The sequence below is a fragment of the Sus scrofa genome, chromosome 8 (assembly GCF_054392235.1).
Source record: "Sus scrofa isolate SSC_HxYL_T2T_F1_AM1 chromosome 8, Sscrofa_HxYL_maternal_Yorkshire_Landrace_v2.0, whole genome shotgun sequence".
Taxonomy (NCBI): Eukaryota; Metazoa; Chordata; class Mammalia; order Artiodactyla; family Suidae; genus Sus; species Sus scrofa.
Genome location: NC_139390.1, coordinates 71,554,925 through 71,573,650, shown reverse-complemented (window position 1 = coordinate 71,573,650; position 18,726 = coordinate 71,554,925). Strand labels below are relative to the sequence as shown.

At 37.4% G+C, this 18,726-nt stretch overlaps 1 protein-coding gene across 3 annotated transcripts in view; it reads left to right on the top strand.

Annotated features, from left to right (window-relative positions):
• The window catches only part of CENPC (centromere protein C), a 77,547-nt gene that overhangs the window by 28,638 nt on the left and 30,183 nt on the right, over positions 1-18,726 (top strand). The window contains exons 8-9 of one of the 3 annotated variants that reach the window (XR_014812618.1): positions 3,804-4,794; positions 10,154-12,990. Coding sequence is in view for 2 of the 3 variants with exons in the window: in XM_003482404.5 (XP_003482452.3) it covers positions 3,804-4,408; positions 12,799-12,990 (797 nt within the window). In the remaining variant the exon portion in view is untranslated. Of the gene's footprint in view, positions 1-3,803; positions 4,795-10,153; positions 12,991-18,726 lie in introns of those variants that run through there. The other 2 variants (XM_003482404.5, XM_013978751.3) reach the window with 2 other exon arrangements.

The following is an 18,726-nucleotide window of genomic DNA, read 5'->3' as shown; positions in this document are numbered from 1 at the left end:
CAGGGCCTTATCCATGGCATGTGGAGGTTCCCAGGCTAGGGGTCAAATCGGAGCTACAGCTGCCAGCCTATACCACAGCCACGACAATGAGGGATCCAAGCCATGTCTGTGACCTACACCACAGCTCATGGCAATGCCAGATCCTTAACTCACTGAGGCCAGGGGTTGAACCCACGTCCTTGTTGAACCCACTGGTCGGGTTGGTTAACCACTGAGCCGTGGCAGGAACTCCTGTGTTGCCGAGACCAGCTCAGCAGGATGGGGATGAAGAACAGGTGCTGTGAAACTTAAGGAAAAAAGTTAACATAAAACAAGACACAGAGACATTTATCTTAAGTAAAGGTGGGACCCGGGGGACTCAAGGTCTCAGGGACCAAGAGCACTGCCTTAAGAAACCACACTGCTTTTATTGTGTTTTTTAGGATTATGTCAAGTGAGAAGGGGGTTGTAGGTGCAGGATATAGGTTTTTTTAAGTTATTTTAAAAGTCACTTCACCGGTTGCCAATTAAGCTTTTACTCTGACGTTTAGGCATTTAATAATCATTAGCATTTGAGGAAGCTTGGTGTTGGTTATCTATGCATAGCATCTAGAGAATCACCATTGTGCTTCTGCAGAAGGTGTGCCTAGGTTTGCACCTCCGTTATTCTTTGCTAATGCATATCCCTCTAACCCTCATAAATCCCTTGGGGCTATGGGGCTCCTCTCTTATTCTTAAGAGGACATATCATGCTGTGCAAATGGCTTGGCAATCTGCACAGGTCCTGCATGCCTAGACCACTGTATTAAGTCCTCATTCAGCTGACCCTATGAATAACGTATGCCTTTAGGTCTTTGTGTTTAAGCTTAAGTCATTCACCATCACTGTGACTGTTTTTCAAGCAGGAAGGTGGGGTAAAGTAAAGAAGGACAAGATAGTTTTCAGCAAAGAGGCTAAGAAAATATTGTAGAAACATGTCTCGCGACAGTGTGTGGCATCTATTACCTCTTGTATGGATGTTGTCCCTACTATCTGATACAAATATGTTACACTTACGTGCTAATTATATATATCTCTGTCCAAAAAAGTATTTTTTAATGATTTTAAGTTTTCGGGATAAACTAGTAAGTAAAGTTTGAAGTGCCATTGCCAGATGTAACTACTCACTATTCCTGATGCCTTCTTGCTTCTATGCTTTTGCTTATGCTCTTCCTTCTGATTGTCTTTATTGCTATTTCTTTCTTCCTTCCTTTCTTTTTTTTTTTTTTACTTTTTTTAGGTCTGCACCCACGGCATATGGAAGTTCCCAGGCTAGAGGTCCAATTGGAGCTGTAGCCGCCAGCCTACACTGCAACCACAGCAACATGGGATCTGAGCTGCGTCTGTGGCCTATACCACAGTTCACAGCAATGCCGGATCCTTAACCCACTGAGCACGGCTAGGGATTGAACCTGCATCCTCGTGGATGCTGGTTGGGTTTGTTAACCACTGAGCCAATATAAGAACTCCTGTCTTTATTGCTCTTTCCTCTTGACCAAATTCATATCCATCTTTCACCATCTACCTCAAATGCTACAGAGCAGTTTTTCTTGATTTTTCCACGTAGCCAGAAGTCATCTTTCTCTATTCTGAATAGTAATAGTGTTATCTTAATCCATTTGGACTGTTGTAACAACAGAAACTTACTTTTCACCATGCTGGGACTGGGAAGTGCAAGATCAAGGCTCAAGGAGATACAATGTCTGGTGAAGCCTCCTTCCTGGTTCATAGATGGTTATCTTATTGCCATAACCTCACATGGCAATTTATGAATTTTGGAGGAATATAAACAATTGATTTAAAGTAAGTGTCAAGGATATTTCCTAAGGATATCTTTAGCTTGAATATATTAATGTTATGGAAGACTCTTGAAATAGAATAGAGGAGTAGATTTAGAGAATTCTAGTTAAGCTGGTTTGGGAGGGCTTTATTTTTAAGTACCCGCATTACTTCTTTAATATATGGAATTAATAGATATTACAAATAATATGCAATAAAGCAAATTAAATGTATTTGTAACAGATTGACTATTTCTTTAAGTGTTGAAAAATATTTCTGTTTAAACATGGTCTCTTTTTGTTTGTTTTTTTTTTTTTTTTTTGCTTTTTTAGGACCACACCCATGGCATATGGAGGTTCCCAGGATAGGAGTCCAGTCAGAGCTGTAGCTGCCGACATATGCCACAGCCACAGCCACATGATACTGAGCCTCGTCTGTGACCTACACCACAGCTTACGGCAACACTAGATCCTCAACCCACTGAGCAAGGCCAGGGATGGAACCTGCTTCCTCATGGATGCTAGTCAGATTCGTTAACCACTGAGCCACAACGGGAACTCCAAACATGGTCTTCTATTTATGTATTATGTGATTTTCTATTTATATTGACTTTGTTTTTTATTAGCTTTTCTAGTTATATAAACTTGTAAGTGTATTAGAAGACAGTATATTTCTTAGGATATATATATATATATATATATATACATTATAACATTTATCAGGGTTTGAGATTAGAAAAGCAGAGAAGGCATTTTCGTTTCATAATTTTTTAAATATCTTAAGAGAAAAGGAACTAAATGTGATAATCCAATTCTTCCATTCTAGCTTTTCTTCAATTGAGTATAAATAGTTAAACATTCTTACTAAGTGAAAAGGGCAGAACCAGGAGTACATTTGCTAGCTTTGGAATTTGAATGTTTAAGTGTTTAATATTGCGTGTTTTACTCTAGTATGTGGTTTGCTCAAGGCTGTTGTCATAAAAAGGAAGGAAATGTGAAAGGAGTTCATCAGATTACCATCTTTTGAATGATTCCTTCCTTCTCTAGAAAGCTTTTCCAGCTAATTAGAAAAGATGCTGTGTAATCCCAGTGCACTTACCTTTCTAGATACATCCATTTATTTCTATACTCTGATTATAATATTAAAACATGAAAATTGTGTATTATCAAACTTGGAATGAGTTTTTACATAATATAATTTAGTCTATGTTTCAGTGGATTTTTTCTTAAAATACTAGACTTGGTGTCTCAGAAATAATCTTGTTTCGGATGTAAAGGAATTCAGGCTCCAAGAGACATCTATACAAACATTTATTTATATATGTACATATATGTAAATGTCCATATAAATATATGTTTACATAAAGACATAATGTTTACCTAAATACAATACATGTTTATATAAATATGTAAATATTTATATAAATGAATTTATACATGTTTATATAAATGTATAAATATTTGTATTTATGTAAATGCATTTATTCATATAGATACATATATTTATATTCATATAAATAAATACATATATAAGTGTGTGTGTGAGTGTAGGCTGTGCCCATGGCATATGAAGTTCCCAGGCCCGGGATCCTGTCTGTGCCATAGCACTGACCCAAGCCTCTGCAGTGATGCCACTTCACCCACTGCGCCACAAGGAAACTCCTATACAAACATAATGTAATATAATATTATACAATAATGGCGTGCATTTTTGTACTGTCAGTCTATCTGGGCTATATTTACACATCTCTGGGTTTCATCTGTTTAATGTATCTAATGAGTTGGGGAACATTAGATTAGTTGACATCCAGGCTTCCTTCCAGCTTGAAATTTCTGTGATCCCTTCCATTAGTGTTATAAATGAGTGTGCTCAGATATTGGAGAAATTTAAAGGGATGGAAGGATTTTAGATGGTGAGGAAAAATTGAGACATGTGAACTGGTCTTTAAACCAAAAGTAAAAGCTTTACTTTGTTGATCTCTTATTTATTATAGCATTCTGTTTTAGTTCTGTTGTTAGGCATACAACTGCTCCACCTCATTTATCTCCTACAAATAATACGAAGTTATTAGAAGATGAATTTATAATTGATGAATCAGATAAAAGTTTTGCCAATCAATCTTGGATTACTATACCAAGAAAGTCTGGGCCTCTGATACATGGCACTGTATCCCCTGCTGAGAGCACTGCACTTCAGAGGAAGAAGTCAAGGGAAAAATGTGATAGTGTATCATCTACAGCTTTGACAAGTGACAAACATTCTAGCAAAGCTCACCCAGTAGAGAAATCTCAGCCTTTTGAACAAAACATACTGGGTGGGAGTTGTGCTTCGACAGATGAAATGGAAAATAATTGTAAATCTGCAAAATATGAAATGTATTCTGAGAATGGAAAAAAATCATCTGGAAACAAAAGGACTATAAAGCAAAAACAGGGAACACAATTTAAGGCCAATGTAGTGGAAGAACAAGTTGATATGGAACACACTAAAGATAAAAATATAAATATATCACATATTGCCCAAGACAAGTTACAGAGAAATTCGGGCCAAAATATGGAAGAACGTGAAGAGATAGGTGTCCAGATTTCCAAAAAAGAGATGCCACCCATGGGTAAGTGTTTCTCTTAAAAATAACTATGAATGTAATTCTACCACATTGTGTGTCTTGTGTGTCTGTAAATCCTATTTAGCTTTGGGAAGTAGACAGAGTAAACTTAAGTCTATAAAGAGCCTCAAAAGCCTACCGACTCTTCTAGAATCTCTTTATTTGACTGACATATAATTCAGTTCCAAGTCACTTGATTTTTGAGCAGCTTTGAAGATGGCAGCATATATGTATATAAAAAGGGAGAAGTAAAAGGTGAAGGCTTAATAAATCAGGTGGTTATCAGAATACAGATAAGACAGTAGCATGTATTCTTGAGGTGTATTAAAATATAAATTAGGAGGAATTCCTGTCATGGTGCAGCGGAAACAAATCCGACTAGGAACCATGAGGTTGCAGGTTCGATCCCTGGCCTCGCCCAGTGGGTTAAGGATCCGGCATTGCCGTGAGCTATGGTGTAAGTCACAGACTTGGGTCGTATCTGACATTGCTGTGGCTGTGGTGTAGGCCAGTAGCTATAGCTCCGATTCGACCCCTATTCTGGGAACCTCCATATGTCGTGGGTGTGCCCCCACCAATATATATAAATTGGGAAAAAAACAGCTAGTGGGGCTAGTTCTTGTGGATAAAAATTCATACTCTTCTATTGCATTATTTACTCATTTATCTAACAGCCATTAAATGTCAGACACTGTATTAGGCTATGAAGTTACGAAGATTACTAATAGACAATTTTCACCGTTAAAAAAGATCAGTGTGGTGGGGTTTGTAGACCAAACGATAAATATGCATACATCTGCAGGATGATAATGGAAACATAGAGAATAACCATCTAACTAATATCTCCATACATCCTTTTATCTTGGATCATTGTCTCATTTATCATCCAAACCTGAAGTATGGCCACCCTCCTTATATTGTCACTGAATAGTGATTGAGGTTTGTAATGATGACAATATCAGGAAGAAAAGATCAACTCATGCTATTTATATCACTGTTTAAGAAATAGAATAGCTATTTCTTATGGCAGGAATTTTTCTAGAATAGTTAATGGACTAGAAAACACTTTATATGTGCATAATATACTTTAATTCTTCTTTATAATTCTGTAAGCTAGGAGATAACGCTCAAGAGAAGTTAAATATTGGCTGATGATCTGTCCCAACATAGAGCCCATAGTTTTTCAGCTGTGTCAGGAAGTTTTGAAATAAGTGAGAATGTTTTTGATGCTCAAATGGGAAAAGAGTTAGCTAATGGGAAGACTTTTCTTGACCAGAATTGTATATGTGCCTTCAGGTTCTAAGTGGCTATACCCTATTATTGATATAGGTGGGAGAGAGTGTATATTAAAGCACAGTGTTTCAGCTAGGGTTTTTGTTTTTGTTTTTGTTTTTTTGGTGAACGTTCCTGAGCCAGGGGTCTAACTCAGCTGCTGCAGTGACAACGCCAGATCCTTAACCCACTGCACCACAAGGAAATTCCTTAAGCTAGTTTTTATAAAAAACAAATGTCACTTTAATATAATTTCCCTTAGTTATTTTACCTTTCTTCTTGTATAGTCTATAATATAGATTTTTGTCACCTGAAATAATGTTGTCAGACTTTAATTTTGTTTGTATGTACCTTTGTGTATTTCAAAAAAATCCTGCTTAGAAGGAAAAATGACCTATTTTTTTAAATTTCTTTGGTCAATATCAAACATGTTTCTTTCTTTTTACTGGAATTGTTCTTTATTTTTTTTGTTTTCTATAATGTCTAATTAGCAATTGGTCTTTTTAAGAAAGTACAACATAAAGAATCTAACTAAACTGAAAGTGATAGTTAGTAAGAGCTTTTTTCTTACTAGCTCAAGTAGTATATGAATTCACAAAATTTCAAAGTATGAAATAGTGATTTATTCATAATTTCTTAGAAAAAATTGAAAGTGTACTTAAAAGATACCCTCTTAATTTTTTAAATTCAATTAATTTTATTATATTTAGAGTTGTACACCCATCATCACAATGTCATTTTAGAACATTTCCATCCCAAACCTCCTGTCTATCCCTCCCCTCCAACCTGTCCGCTTTGGTGACCATAAGTTTTTCAAAGTCTGTGAATCTCTTTCCCTTTGGCAAATAAGTTCATTTGTATGTTTTTTTTTTAGATTTCACATATAAGTGGTAGCATATGATGTTTGTGTCTCACTATGTGACAGTCTTCACTTAGCATGATAATTTGTAGGTCTGTCATAGAAATGCCATTATTGCAAATGCCATTGTTTCATTCTTTTTTATTCCGTTGTATATATGTACCACATCTTCTTTATCAACTCCTCTGTCGATGGGCATTTAGATTGCTTCCATGTCTTAGCTATTGTATATAGTGCTGCAGTGGACATTGGAGTACATGTATCTTCTCAAGTTATAGTTTTCTCCTGGTAGATGCCCAGGAGTGGGACTGCTGGCTCATATGGTAATTCTATTTTTAGTTTTTTGAGGAATCTCCATACTGTTTTCCATAGTGCCATAGTGGTTGCCCCGGTGTATGTTCCCACCAACAGTGTAAGAGGGTTCCCTTTTCTCCACACCCTTTCCATCATTTATTGTTCATAGACTTTTTGATGATGGCCATTCTGGCTGGTGTAAAGTGGTACCTCATAGAAGTTTTGATTTGCATTTATCTAATAATCAGTGATGTTGAACATCTTTTCATGTGTTTTTTTGACCTTCAGTATGTCCTCTCTGGAGAAATGTCTGTTTAGCTCTTCTGCCCATTTTTGGATGGGGTTGATTTTTTTTTTTTTTTTTGATATTGAACTGCAGGAGGTGTTTATATATTTTGGAGATCAATCCCTTGTCTGTTGCTTCATTTGCAAATATTTTCTCCCATTCTGTGAGTTGTCTTTTAATTTTGTTTAGGGTTTCCTTTGCTGTGCAGAAATTTTTAAGTTTAATTAGTTCCCATTTGTTTATTTATTGTCATTTCTCTAGGAGGTGGATCTGAGAAGATACTGCTGTGGTTTATGTCAGAGAGTGTTCGCCCTGTGTTTTCTTCTAAGAGTTTTATGGTATCTGGTCTTATATCTAGGTCTTTAATCCATTTTGAGTTTATTTTTGTGTATGGTGTTAGAGAGTGTTCCAATTTCTTTCTTTTACATGTGGCTGTCCAGTCTTCCCAGCACCACTTATTGAACAGACTGTCTTTTCTCCATTGCATATTCAATATTCTTGCCTCCTTTGTCATAAATTAATTGACTGTAGGTCCGTAGGTTTAATTCTGGGCTTTCTAACCTGTTCCACTGATCTATATTTCTGCTTTTGTACCAGTACCATACTGTTTTGATGACTGTAGCTTCGTAGTATAGTCTGAAGTCAGGGAGCCTGATTTCTCCAGCTCCATTTTTCTTTCTCAGGATTGCTTTTGTGCTTCCAAACAAACTTTAAAATATTTTGTTCTAGTTCTGTGAAAAAGGTCCTTGGTAATTTGATTGGGATTGCATTGAATCTGTAGATTGCCTTGGGTAGTATACTCATTTTGACAATATTGATTGTTCCAATCCAAGAGCATGGTATATCTTTCCATCTATTTGTGTCATCTTTGATTTTTTTTCATCTGTGTTTTGCATTTTTCAGAGTAGAGGTGGTTTGTCTCTTTAGGTAGGTTTATTCCTAGGTGTTCTTTTTGATCCGATGCTAAATGGGATTGCTTCCCTAATTTTTCTTTCTGATCTTTCATTGTTAGAATATAGAAATGCAGTCAGTTTCTGTGTATTAATTTTGTATCCTGCAACTTTACAAAATTCATCGATGAGCTCTAACAGGATTTTCTAGGTGTAATATCATGCCATCTGCAAAGAATGATAGTTTTACTTCTTCCTTTCTGATTTGGATTTCTTTTATTTCTTTTACTTCTCTGATTGTTATGGCTAGGACTTCCAAAACTATGTTGAATAGAAGTGAGAGCAGACATTCTTGTTTTGTTTCTGATCTTTGTGGGAATTCTTCCAGCTTTATATCTTTGAGAATGATGTTAGCTGTCAGTTTGTTGTATATGCCCTTTAGGTTCCTTCTGTGCCCACTTTCTGGAGGGCTTTTATCAGAAATGGGTGTTGGATTTTGTCAAAAGCTTTTTCTGTGTCTTTTGAAAGGATTACATGGTTTTTATTCTTCAGTTTGTTAATGTGGTATATCACACTGATTGACTTATAGATACTGAAAAATCCTTGCATCCCTGAGGTAAATCCCACTTGATCATGGTGTATGATCCTTTTAAAAATGTGTTGCTAGATTTGGTTTGCTAGTATTTTGTTGAGAATTTTTGCATCTATGTTCACTGGTGATACTGGCCTGTAGTTTTCTTTTTCTGTGATATTTTTGGTTTTGGTATCAGGGTGATGGTGGCTTCATAGAATTAGTTTGGGAGTATTCCTGCCTCTGCAGTTTTTTGGAATAGTTTCAGAAGGATAGGTATTAACTCTTCTCTAAATTTTTGATGAAATTCACCTGTGACGCCATCTGGTCCTAGACGTTTGTTCCCTGGAAGTTTTTAATCACAGTTTCAATTTCACTACTTGTGATTAGTCCATTCATCTTTTTTTTCCTTCTTGGTTTAGTCTTGGAAGATCGTACCTTTCTAAGAATTTGTCCATTTCTTCTAGGTTGTCCATCTTATTGGTGTATAGTTGCTTGAACTGAATTCCTCTATACTTGCTCCTCCTCTGATTTTCAGTATCTTCATAAATGGAGCCATAATAAATCTATTAGCTTGAGAAAGAAATCTGTTTCGTCTTTAACTCCTGTTTTCTTTAAGTAACAATCTGTGTAAAGTCAGGAAGTCTTTTGACTTCTTCCTAAGTAGCTATCAAATCTTTTATTTCTTGGAGTTCCTGTTGTGGCACAGTGGAAAGGAATCCGACTAGTATCCATGAGGACGTGGGTTCAGTCCTTGGCCTCGTTCACTGGGTTGGGGATCTGGCATTGCCATGAGCTGTGGTGTAGGTAGCAGATGCAGCTCAGATCCCATATTGCTGTGGATGTGGTATAGGCTAGCAGCTTAGTTCTGATTTGACCTCTAGCCTGGGAACTTCCATATGCCATGGGTATGGCCCTAAAAAGCAAAAAAAAAAAAACAACTGTTATTTCTCTCCATTCCTCCTGCTACTCCCCTTAGCCAAGCTAGAATAATTTATTTCCTAGATTATTGTCGCAATTTATATTCTCACTTTTCTCTGTCTTTCCAGATGTATCTCCTCTGTTGCTTTATAATTAATTTTTTCCAACTCCATGAACAGACCAGTTTCTCAGCTGTGGTCCTTTTAATATGTTCTTCCTTTTGATTAGAAAGTTTTCCCTAAATGTACTCTGGGTTCCCTCTCAAGCTTTATACTCTGTTTACATGTCACTTTCCTTGATTATTATCCCTCAACCCAGTATATTCCTCTATCTGTTCCAATAGCCCTCTTTTCATTTTTATTATCAAAAATATAATTACTTGGTGAATTTGTCTTATACTCTAGAGTTTAGACTGAAAGCTTCATGAGAATAGGATTATATCTGTCCTGTTCCTAAAATACCTGCCAGATCTTAGGCTTAGCATTTCTGTGGGTCACTGGAATCAACAGTGTCAAAAGTATTATTCTATTTGGATGTTTTTATTTAAATATACCTCGCCTTTAGAATCCTGCTTCTTTACACATAAATATGCAAATTTTTCTAAGGTAATCACCTCTTTTTCTACCTATTGCCCCGCTTAGGACATGTGTCTCTTAAGTTTTAAGTCAATTCTAATCATGTTAGTTTCACATATCCGTTTCATCTTCTGTATATGTTCTTTTTTAATGCTAAATGCGTTGTTATTCAGTTTCTAACCTCTCCTGATCTAGAACTGGATTCTGAAATGATGGTCTTAATTGGTTTGTTTTTTTACATTGTGTGAATAAATCTTTGATGATAGCATTTTCTCCCTTAGATTCTTTTGTACTAAATCATTGTTCATATTTTTTTTTTGAGTCAGTTTATGAACATGGGCAATAATGTCTGTCATCCTTGTTATAGCAGTTCCTGAGGATATTGTTGAGAAGCAAAAGGGAAGAAAGAGAAGGAAAGGAGTTGGAGAAGAGAGATCCTGGAGGGCAGGAAAATTATGTTCATCAGTCCTTACTTGCTGTTGTACCAATAATTCCTTACATCGCTAATCAGTAGCAGCCATATTGAAAGTTCTCATCCTTGCTTTTTAGTGTTTTGTAAATTGACCCTTTACTATTTTCTACATCCACTCACTAAAAGATCTTTTTTTTCTTTACTGTGACTCTTACAATGTCTCCCATTCTCATCACTTCCAAAGTATTTGTTGATACTGTTATTAAGCACAATATTGGTAAAGTAGATTCTTTTTTTTTTTTTTTTTTATCAAAATGTTTGTGCCTGGTATAATTAAGGCTAATATTCTTCTTCTTCTTCTTCTTCTTTTTTTAGGGCTGCACCCACGACATATGAAAGTTCCCAGGCTAGAGGGTGAATCGGAGCTATAGCTGCTAGTTTATACCACAGCCACAGAAATGTGGGGTCTGAGCCACATCTGGGACCTACTTCACAGCTCACTGCAATGCTGGATCCCAGACCCACTGAGCTAGGCCAGGGATCGAACCTGCATCCTCATGGATGCTAGTCGGATTCATTTCTGCTGTGCCACAACAGGAACTCCCAAGGCTAATGTTCTTCTTTTACTCCTTTTATAAACATGAAACAGTTCTCTTTTTCCCAGAGTTAAAGTATTGCCAAATTCTGGAAGTTATTCTCAAAATAGAATCAAGAGAGTGATAATGTTGTAAGAGATCGTGACAGAATTTGACTCATTTCATCCTCTATCACTCTACTCCCCAGTCAGATTTACCTGGGAGAATGACTAAAGGACCTTGAATGCTGCTTTTCATATTTGCAAGTGCATTTGAATTCCTGGAGGATTTTGTTAAAATAGTGATTAATAAACTGACTTTTAGTGGATCTGGTGTGGGATCCAAGATTCTTTATTTCTGAACAATCTATCCCAGGTGATGCCATTATAGCTGGTTTGTGTGCCACACTTTCATTTTAAAATTTAGATAATAACCGCTTTTCCAGCATCATTGTTTAGTGAAATTCTAGTTTCAACCTGAATTCATTATTTTGATGCCTATGTATTGAGAGCCTGTGTATGAAACACAATGTTATATGCTGTAGGCAATAAAAATGACTAAGATGTGCATTTCATTCTAGCCTAATTAAGTACTAGCTAATTTCTGATACTCTAATATTTTGGTTCTCCTTGTGTCTTTATGAAGTTTGATTTCCTTTTATGTCTTCTTTGTTGATTACCTTCCCCCATTTCATCTATCAGTGTAGGTGACTGTCTCCATATTGGCCAAGTTTAATAGTCTGCCCTCTGCTCTTCGTTTACATTCTCCCCCTTTTTTTTTTTTTGCTGTGCCCACCGCAGGCAAAAGTTTCCAGGCCATGCAAGGATTGAACCTGGGCCACAGCAGTGACAACACTGGATCCTTAACCCACTGAGCCACCAGGGGACTCTTCCTTTACATCTATACCCTGGGAACATTTCTTCTTTGCATTAGATACTATCTCTGTCTTGAATTATTTCCCCAAATTTACCTTCTTGGTGAAAATTCTAGTCTTGTATTTCCAGATTCCAGCCCCTATTATGCTCTCCTTTTTTCTTTTTATTCTGTATAGTTCAATACTTAATTATGTGGTTTTATATAATGCCTGCTGTGTTGGTCTTATATACTATTTTTGTTTGTTTTTTTCTTCCAGTTTTATAGGATATAGTTGGCATACAGCATTGTGTAAATTTAAGGTGTACAGCATAATGACTTCACTTATATCGTAAAATGATTACCACAGTAAGTTTAGTGAACATCCTATCATCTCATAATCTCATATAAAAATTAAAGAAATAGAAAAAAATTATTTTCCTTGTGATGAGAACTGCTAGGATTTACTCTTCTTAACAACTTTTATACATAATTATAGCAGTGATACTGTATTCATTATGTTGTACATTGTATTCCTAGTATGTATTTATTTTTTAACTGGAAGTTTGTACCTTTGACTACTTTCATACAATTCCCCCTCCCTCTACCTCTTCCTCAACCTCTTACTCCCCACTCCCTCTTCCTTGATAACCACAAATCTGAATCTTTTCCTGTGAGATTAAGTATAACTCTTATACTATGTTAGTTCCTGTTGTACAATGTAGTGATTCAATATTTGTTTATTTTTCAAACTAGTCACCATGACAAGTCTAGTTAAGCTCTGTCACCATATGAAGATGTTACATAGTTCTTGACTGTATTCCAAAACTGTTTTCTGAATATTCTTTGGTTCAGTAAATTTTTAAGTTGTTTTTATGTGTTTCTTTAGGAAGCAAGAGAGGTAGCACCAATATTCCTTATACAATGAATAAGAAAAAAGATAAAGAATGCAAAAGGAAGTGTTTTTCAGATGGGTCTAAGAAAAACAGAATTTTACCTGAAGAGTTGACTTCGACTGTCACGAGGAGTAGAAGAATTTCCAGGTGTCCATCTGATTGGTGGGTGGTAAAATCAGAGCAGAGTAAGTGTTTTTAGTTAAATTATATTCATTCTGTAAGAGCCTCTGTGTTTTATTTATACTTGTGCTCTTGAGAAAAATCTCATGAGGAAAAAAATTAAATTGGGTCATCAATAGAAATATTAAATCAGTTAATAAAGATGTTCATGAGGCTGTATCATATACAGTATTCTAGATATAGAGATACAGCTGTGGAAAAACTAAACCAAAAATGAAGAAGTCCTGCTCTTATAGGATTTGCATTCTATTGGAGGGAGACCAACAATGTAGATAAATAATTCATCAGTGATGGGTAGATAAATAAATCAGAGAAAGATTAGAGATGGGAAGTAAATAGTGGGGGTGGGAGTAGCTAGAATAGAGCAGAATTCTGTTTTATAAAGGTAGCAATTAGAGTTGATTAGGATTTTTCAGAGCACACATATGAATAAAGTGAAGGAGGGAGCCATATAAATAATTTGGTGTGGAACATTCCAGACCAAGAGAACAGTATTTGTAAAATTGTTGGTATCTCATGCTTGGCATGAACATCCAGAAGGTCAGTGTGGCTGAGGAAGAAAGTAAGCCAGCAGATGAAGTCAGAGAAGCAGCCTATAATAAAGAGTTTAGATGAAGTGTACTGGGAAGCTATTGGAGGGTTTTCAGCAACAAAATGACCTGATTGACTTATCTTTTAAGAGGATTATTTTTACTGCAATGTAGGGAGGGAACTAGGGCTGGGCAAAAATGGTTGCATGGAAAATAGGAGATGGTTGGAGGGAAGAGAATGGAAGTGGCTGGATTCAGGATATTATTTGAAGACGACTCACAGGAAGTACTGATGGATTGGAGGACTGGAGTGGGCATCTAGGATGACTCAGGTGTTTTTTTTTTTTTTGCCTAAACAAGTAAAAGAGGAGTTCCTGCCATGGCACAGTGGGTTAAGAATCCCACTGCAGTGTCTCAGATCACTGCAGAGTTGCAGGTTCGATCCCTAGCCCAGTGCAGTGGGTTAAGGATGTAGTGTTGCCACAGCTGTGGTATAGGTTGCAGCTGCGGCTTGAATTTGATCCCTGGCCTGGGAATCAAATTCCTTATGGTATGGGTGCAGCCATTAAAAAAAAAAAAAAAAGTGAAAGAATGGATCTACTATTTATTGAGATGAGGAAAAGTATGAAAGAAGCAGATTTGGGAAGGCTATCAAGATTTCTGGTTGTGAAATGTTACTTAGCTATCAAAGGTAGGTATCTTGAGGAGGTAACCTGACAAATGGGTCTAAAATTTAGGGGGAAAGATCTGGGAGGATGTATAATTAAGGAGTTACCAATATATAGATGATATTTAGAACTTGGGGACTACTTGAAATCACCTAATAATAGCTAATATGGGAGAAGAGAGAAAACCAAGAATTGGGGCCTAGGAGACACAAGTGTCAGGAATAGGGGAGAGAAAGGATGATCCATCAAGAGATGGGGAGTTCCCAGTGTAGTGCAGCAGAAACAATCTGACTAGCATCCATGAGGACACGGCTTTGATCCCTGGCCTCGCTCAGTGGGTTAAGGATCCAGTATTGCTGTGAGCTGTAGGTCACAGTGTAACTCGCAGATGTGGCTTGGATCTCGTGTTGCTGTGGCTCTGGTGAAGGCCGGCAGCTATAGCTCTGATTCAGCCCCTAGCCTGGGAACTTCCATATGCCTCTGGTGCTGCTCTAAAAAGCCAAAAAAAAAAAAAAAAAAAAAGAGAGAGAGAGAAAGGAGACAGTGAGATGAAAGGAAAGTGGGCAGTTAGTGAGATGAAAGGAAAATGAGAACTTAGGGTTAGGGTAATGAGGTAATGAAGGCCTTTTAAGGATGAACTGTTTTCAGTATTGCTTATGGCATGATTAGATGAGAGCTAAAAATTGATATTATAGCATCATGGCAATATAGAGGCTGTTGATCACCTTGATAAAAATGGCTTCTGTGGCATAATGAGATCAAAAGCCTGATTGGAATGGGTTCAAGAGAGTGTAGAAGGTGAGGTAGGAGAGACAGTAAGATAATGGGGCATGGTAGATGTGGGGTCAAGGAAAATGTAGGACTTTGGGACTAAGATGGAGCTGACAAAGTGGAGTTGGTGTGGTCCAGCCATACAATGAAGATTTGCTCTTCTGACCATTTTTGTTACTCAGTGAAATAGTAGGCAGGATCATCAGGTGAAAGTGAAGTGAGAAAGGTGATTATGGAAGTCTGAAGTTACGGTGTAGTGCAAGGATACAGGCAAAATTGGCAGAGAAGAGTTACATGGGCAAAGTCTGAAGGAGATGGTGTGCAAGCTTTCAAGAGTCCTCTCCCAGTGAGTTCATGCAGGAGGCACTTAGTTCCTGGGGCAGTGAGTTTTGACAGATATGTAAAATGCTGTCTTGACAGGAAGCTTATTAGAGATTTAGTGCCCAGGATTTTTTATGGGGGCTGGTTACCTAGGCATTCTCTGTCTAGCCAGTACTAAAGATTCCAGACTCTCGAAAGTAAAGCACATATTTGTCATAAACTGTATTTTTTTGCAAGTTTAGGCAGACTAAACCACACTTACCACTTAGGAAATGATGGGAATCCTCCAGAAATTCAAGTTCCTGCACACTAGCAAAGGGCTAACTTTGCAAGCAGGCCTTTCAAAGGATAACTCTTAAGGCCTGCTGTGCCAGCTCTTTTCTGTGTAATATAAACATTTATTGTTTAGAAGAATTTTTTTAAAGATGATCATCGAGGAGTTCCCATCGTGGCGTAGTGGAAATGAATCTGACTAGGAACCATGAGGTTGCGGGTTCCATCGCTGGCCTCGCTCAGCTGGTTAAGGATCCGGTGGTGTAGGTCTAAGATGTGGCTTGGATCTGGTGTTGCTGTGGCTCTGGCATAGGCTGGCGGCTACAGCTCCAATCAGACCCCTAGATTGGGAACTTGTACATGCTGCGGGTGCGGCCCTAAAAGGACGAAAGACAAAAATAAATAAATTAAATAAATAAATGATTAAAGATGATCATGGAAAAATTGATATATGGTAAGGTAGTATTTACATATGCATGTATTTTCCACTGGGGCATTTAGGTCAAGAAGTGAGAGAGTAGCAGAGACTAGTAGCACTACACTGTGAGCCATTATTGCTGTGAATTATTGAACTGCAACCCAATAAGAAATACTTATTCTGTTGCAGCTCTTGGATTTTAGAGTGAAATCTGAGTTCAAATTAGGATTCCTCCACTTCGAGTAGAATTACTTTGTTCAGTTTCTCACTTTGTAAATATGATTACCAATACTTCTATCTCATTAAGTTGTTATAAGGATTAAATGGCATGTATTTAGTATTAAAATGTTAACTACTGGAGTTCCTGTTGTGGCTCTCATTGTTGGTTCAGTGATAACCAACCTGACTGGTATCCATGAAGATGCAGGTTTGATCCCTAAGATCTGGCATTGCTGTGAGCTGTGGCTGCAGATGTGGCTCGGATCCCAAGTTGTTATGGTAGTGGTGTATGCTGGCAGCTGAAGCTCTGACTCGATTCCTAGCCCAGGAACTTCCATATGCTTCAGATATGGCCCTTAAAAAACAAAAATGTCAACTACTACTGTTACTGCTATGAAGAGCTCACCTTTTTGCTCCAGGTTGCCAGAAGCTGTGCTATGGTAAATGAGTGTGTAAATATAAGCATGCTAGAACTTCAAAACTTACCAAAAAAGACCTGAAACATGTATCATTCATGAAACATGTTGGGTTTCTGATCAAGTAGAGTGTCACAAGAGTAGAGGAATGCTTATAGATCACCTGGTCCAAACTCCTTCGTCTGATGTAAATCTGAAACCCAGAAAAGCAATATGAGTTCCCTCTCAGGTCATAGACCTTTGTGCTGGAATTAAAAAGCAATAGAACCCAGATTTTGGACTCCTGATCTATTGCCTGTAATGTACATGTGTCTCTGCTGTTTTTTCATATATGTCAAGAGACATTTATTGAATGTCTACAGTAAGGCAAGAATGAGGTTAGGCTGGGCCAGGACTAGATGAGGCAAATGAGCAACCTAGAATGGGAAATTTAAAGACGCACTTGGATTAGGATTGTGAGTGACTGAGTAAATAACTTCTAAAAATTTCCATCCTAGTTAGAATTTTATTTTTTTTTTCTATATGAGAACTTTTGAGATATACCCTCTGATAATCATTTTGTAGTATATACATATATTAAATTATTATGTTTTACAACTTGAATGTGTACAGTGTTACATGTCATTATATATTGGTAAAACTGGGAAAATTTTTTTTTTTCCAACCTAGGCTGTTCTTGCTTCACCACAGTCCTGTCCCTGGTGTTAGTCATTGGCAATACAAAGATAGGTAAAACACCAATCTTGCTCTCACAGAATTGTCAGTGTGCTGGCAGAAAGAGATAAGTAAACAGTCAGATGTATGATAAATATTATCAGAGGGTTGAGAGAGAGCTACCTAATTTAGCCTTTGGAATTAGAGAAATTATCCTAAAGGATAACTTAAGAGTAAACTCAGTGATTGGGTGTGGTGAGGAAAAAAGATGGAATGTTTCAAGCAGAAGTAGCATGTGCAGAGATCTGGAGTTGAGAGCTTGACGTTTTAAAAACTGTTGAATCAGAATTACCTGGAGGAGTTGTTAAAACATGAATTATAGGGCCCTACCCAGAGTTTTTATTTAGTAAGTCTGAGTAAGGCCTGAGAATTTGTGTTTCAAACAAATTCCCTGGTGATGATGATCTACTTGGTCTAGGGACTACCTTTTAAGACCAGCGTGTTAGAGAAATGTGAAAAGTTCAGTACTGCTGCCTTTTTTTTTTGTCTTTTTAGGGCTGTACCCACGGCGTATGGAAGTTCCAGGCTAGAGGTCGAATCCGAGCTGCAGCTGCTGGCCTGTGCCACAGACACAGGAATGCCAGATCCAAGCCACATCTTCGACCTACACCACAGCTTGCAGCAACATTGGATCCTTAACCTGCTGAGCGAGGCCAGGGATTGAACCCTTGTCCTCGTGGATACTAGTTGGGTTTGTTACCTCTGAGCCACAACAGAAACTCCGCTGCTTCCTTTTTTTGATTTGTTTGGCGGAGAGTGTTGAGAGCTGCAGTTAATGAAATTAGCACTCCAGATATAGCAGTAAATTAGTGTTGAAAATATTTGGACTTAATCCTTAAGCTGTAGGTAATCACTGTAAGATTTTTAACCAGAGTTGTATTGATCCAACTTTTTTTTTCCAAGGAAGATTCTTGAAGCAGTGTGAGGATGGATTGAAGGGACAAGGCCAGAGAAAGATTAGTTAAGAGGCTGTTTTAATGATCCAGATATGAAGCAGTGAAGGTCCTTGCTAATGACAGACAGCAGAGCTTAAAAGAAGAGGATTTTAGAGACATTAAAAGGAATTAGAATAACAAGGTTTAGAGATTGCTTGTAGATAGGGACAGGAGTCTTGAATGGCTCCAATTTCTGATATGCGCATCTGGGTAGATAGTTGTACTTTTCATTAAGATAGGAAATAGAACCAGGGGGCAGATGTGGGGGAGAGTCCTAGGTGAATATTGTAGATTCAGCATTTTAGATAGTAATTAAAGTTATAGGTAGATAGGTTCTTAAAGTATCTAGTGTGAAAAGCTGAAGCTGGGACTTTGGGGCAAATACCAGTAACTTAAAGATGACTAGAATGAGGAGTTCCCTGGTGGTCTAGTGGTTAGGACTTGGCATTTTCACTGCTGAGGTAGGGGTTCAATCC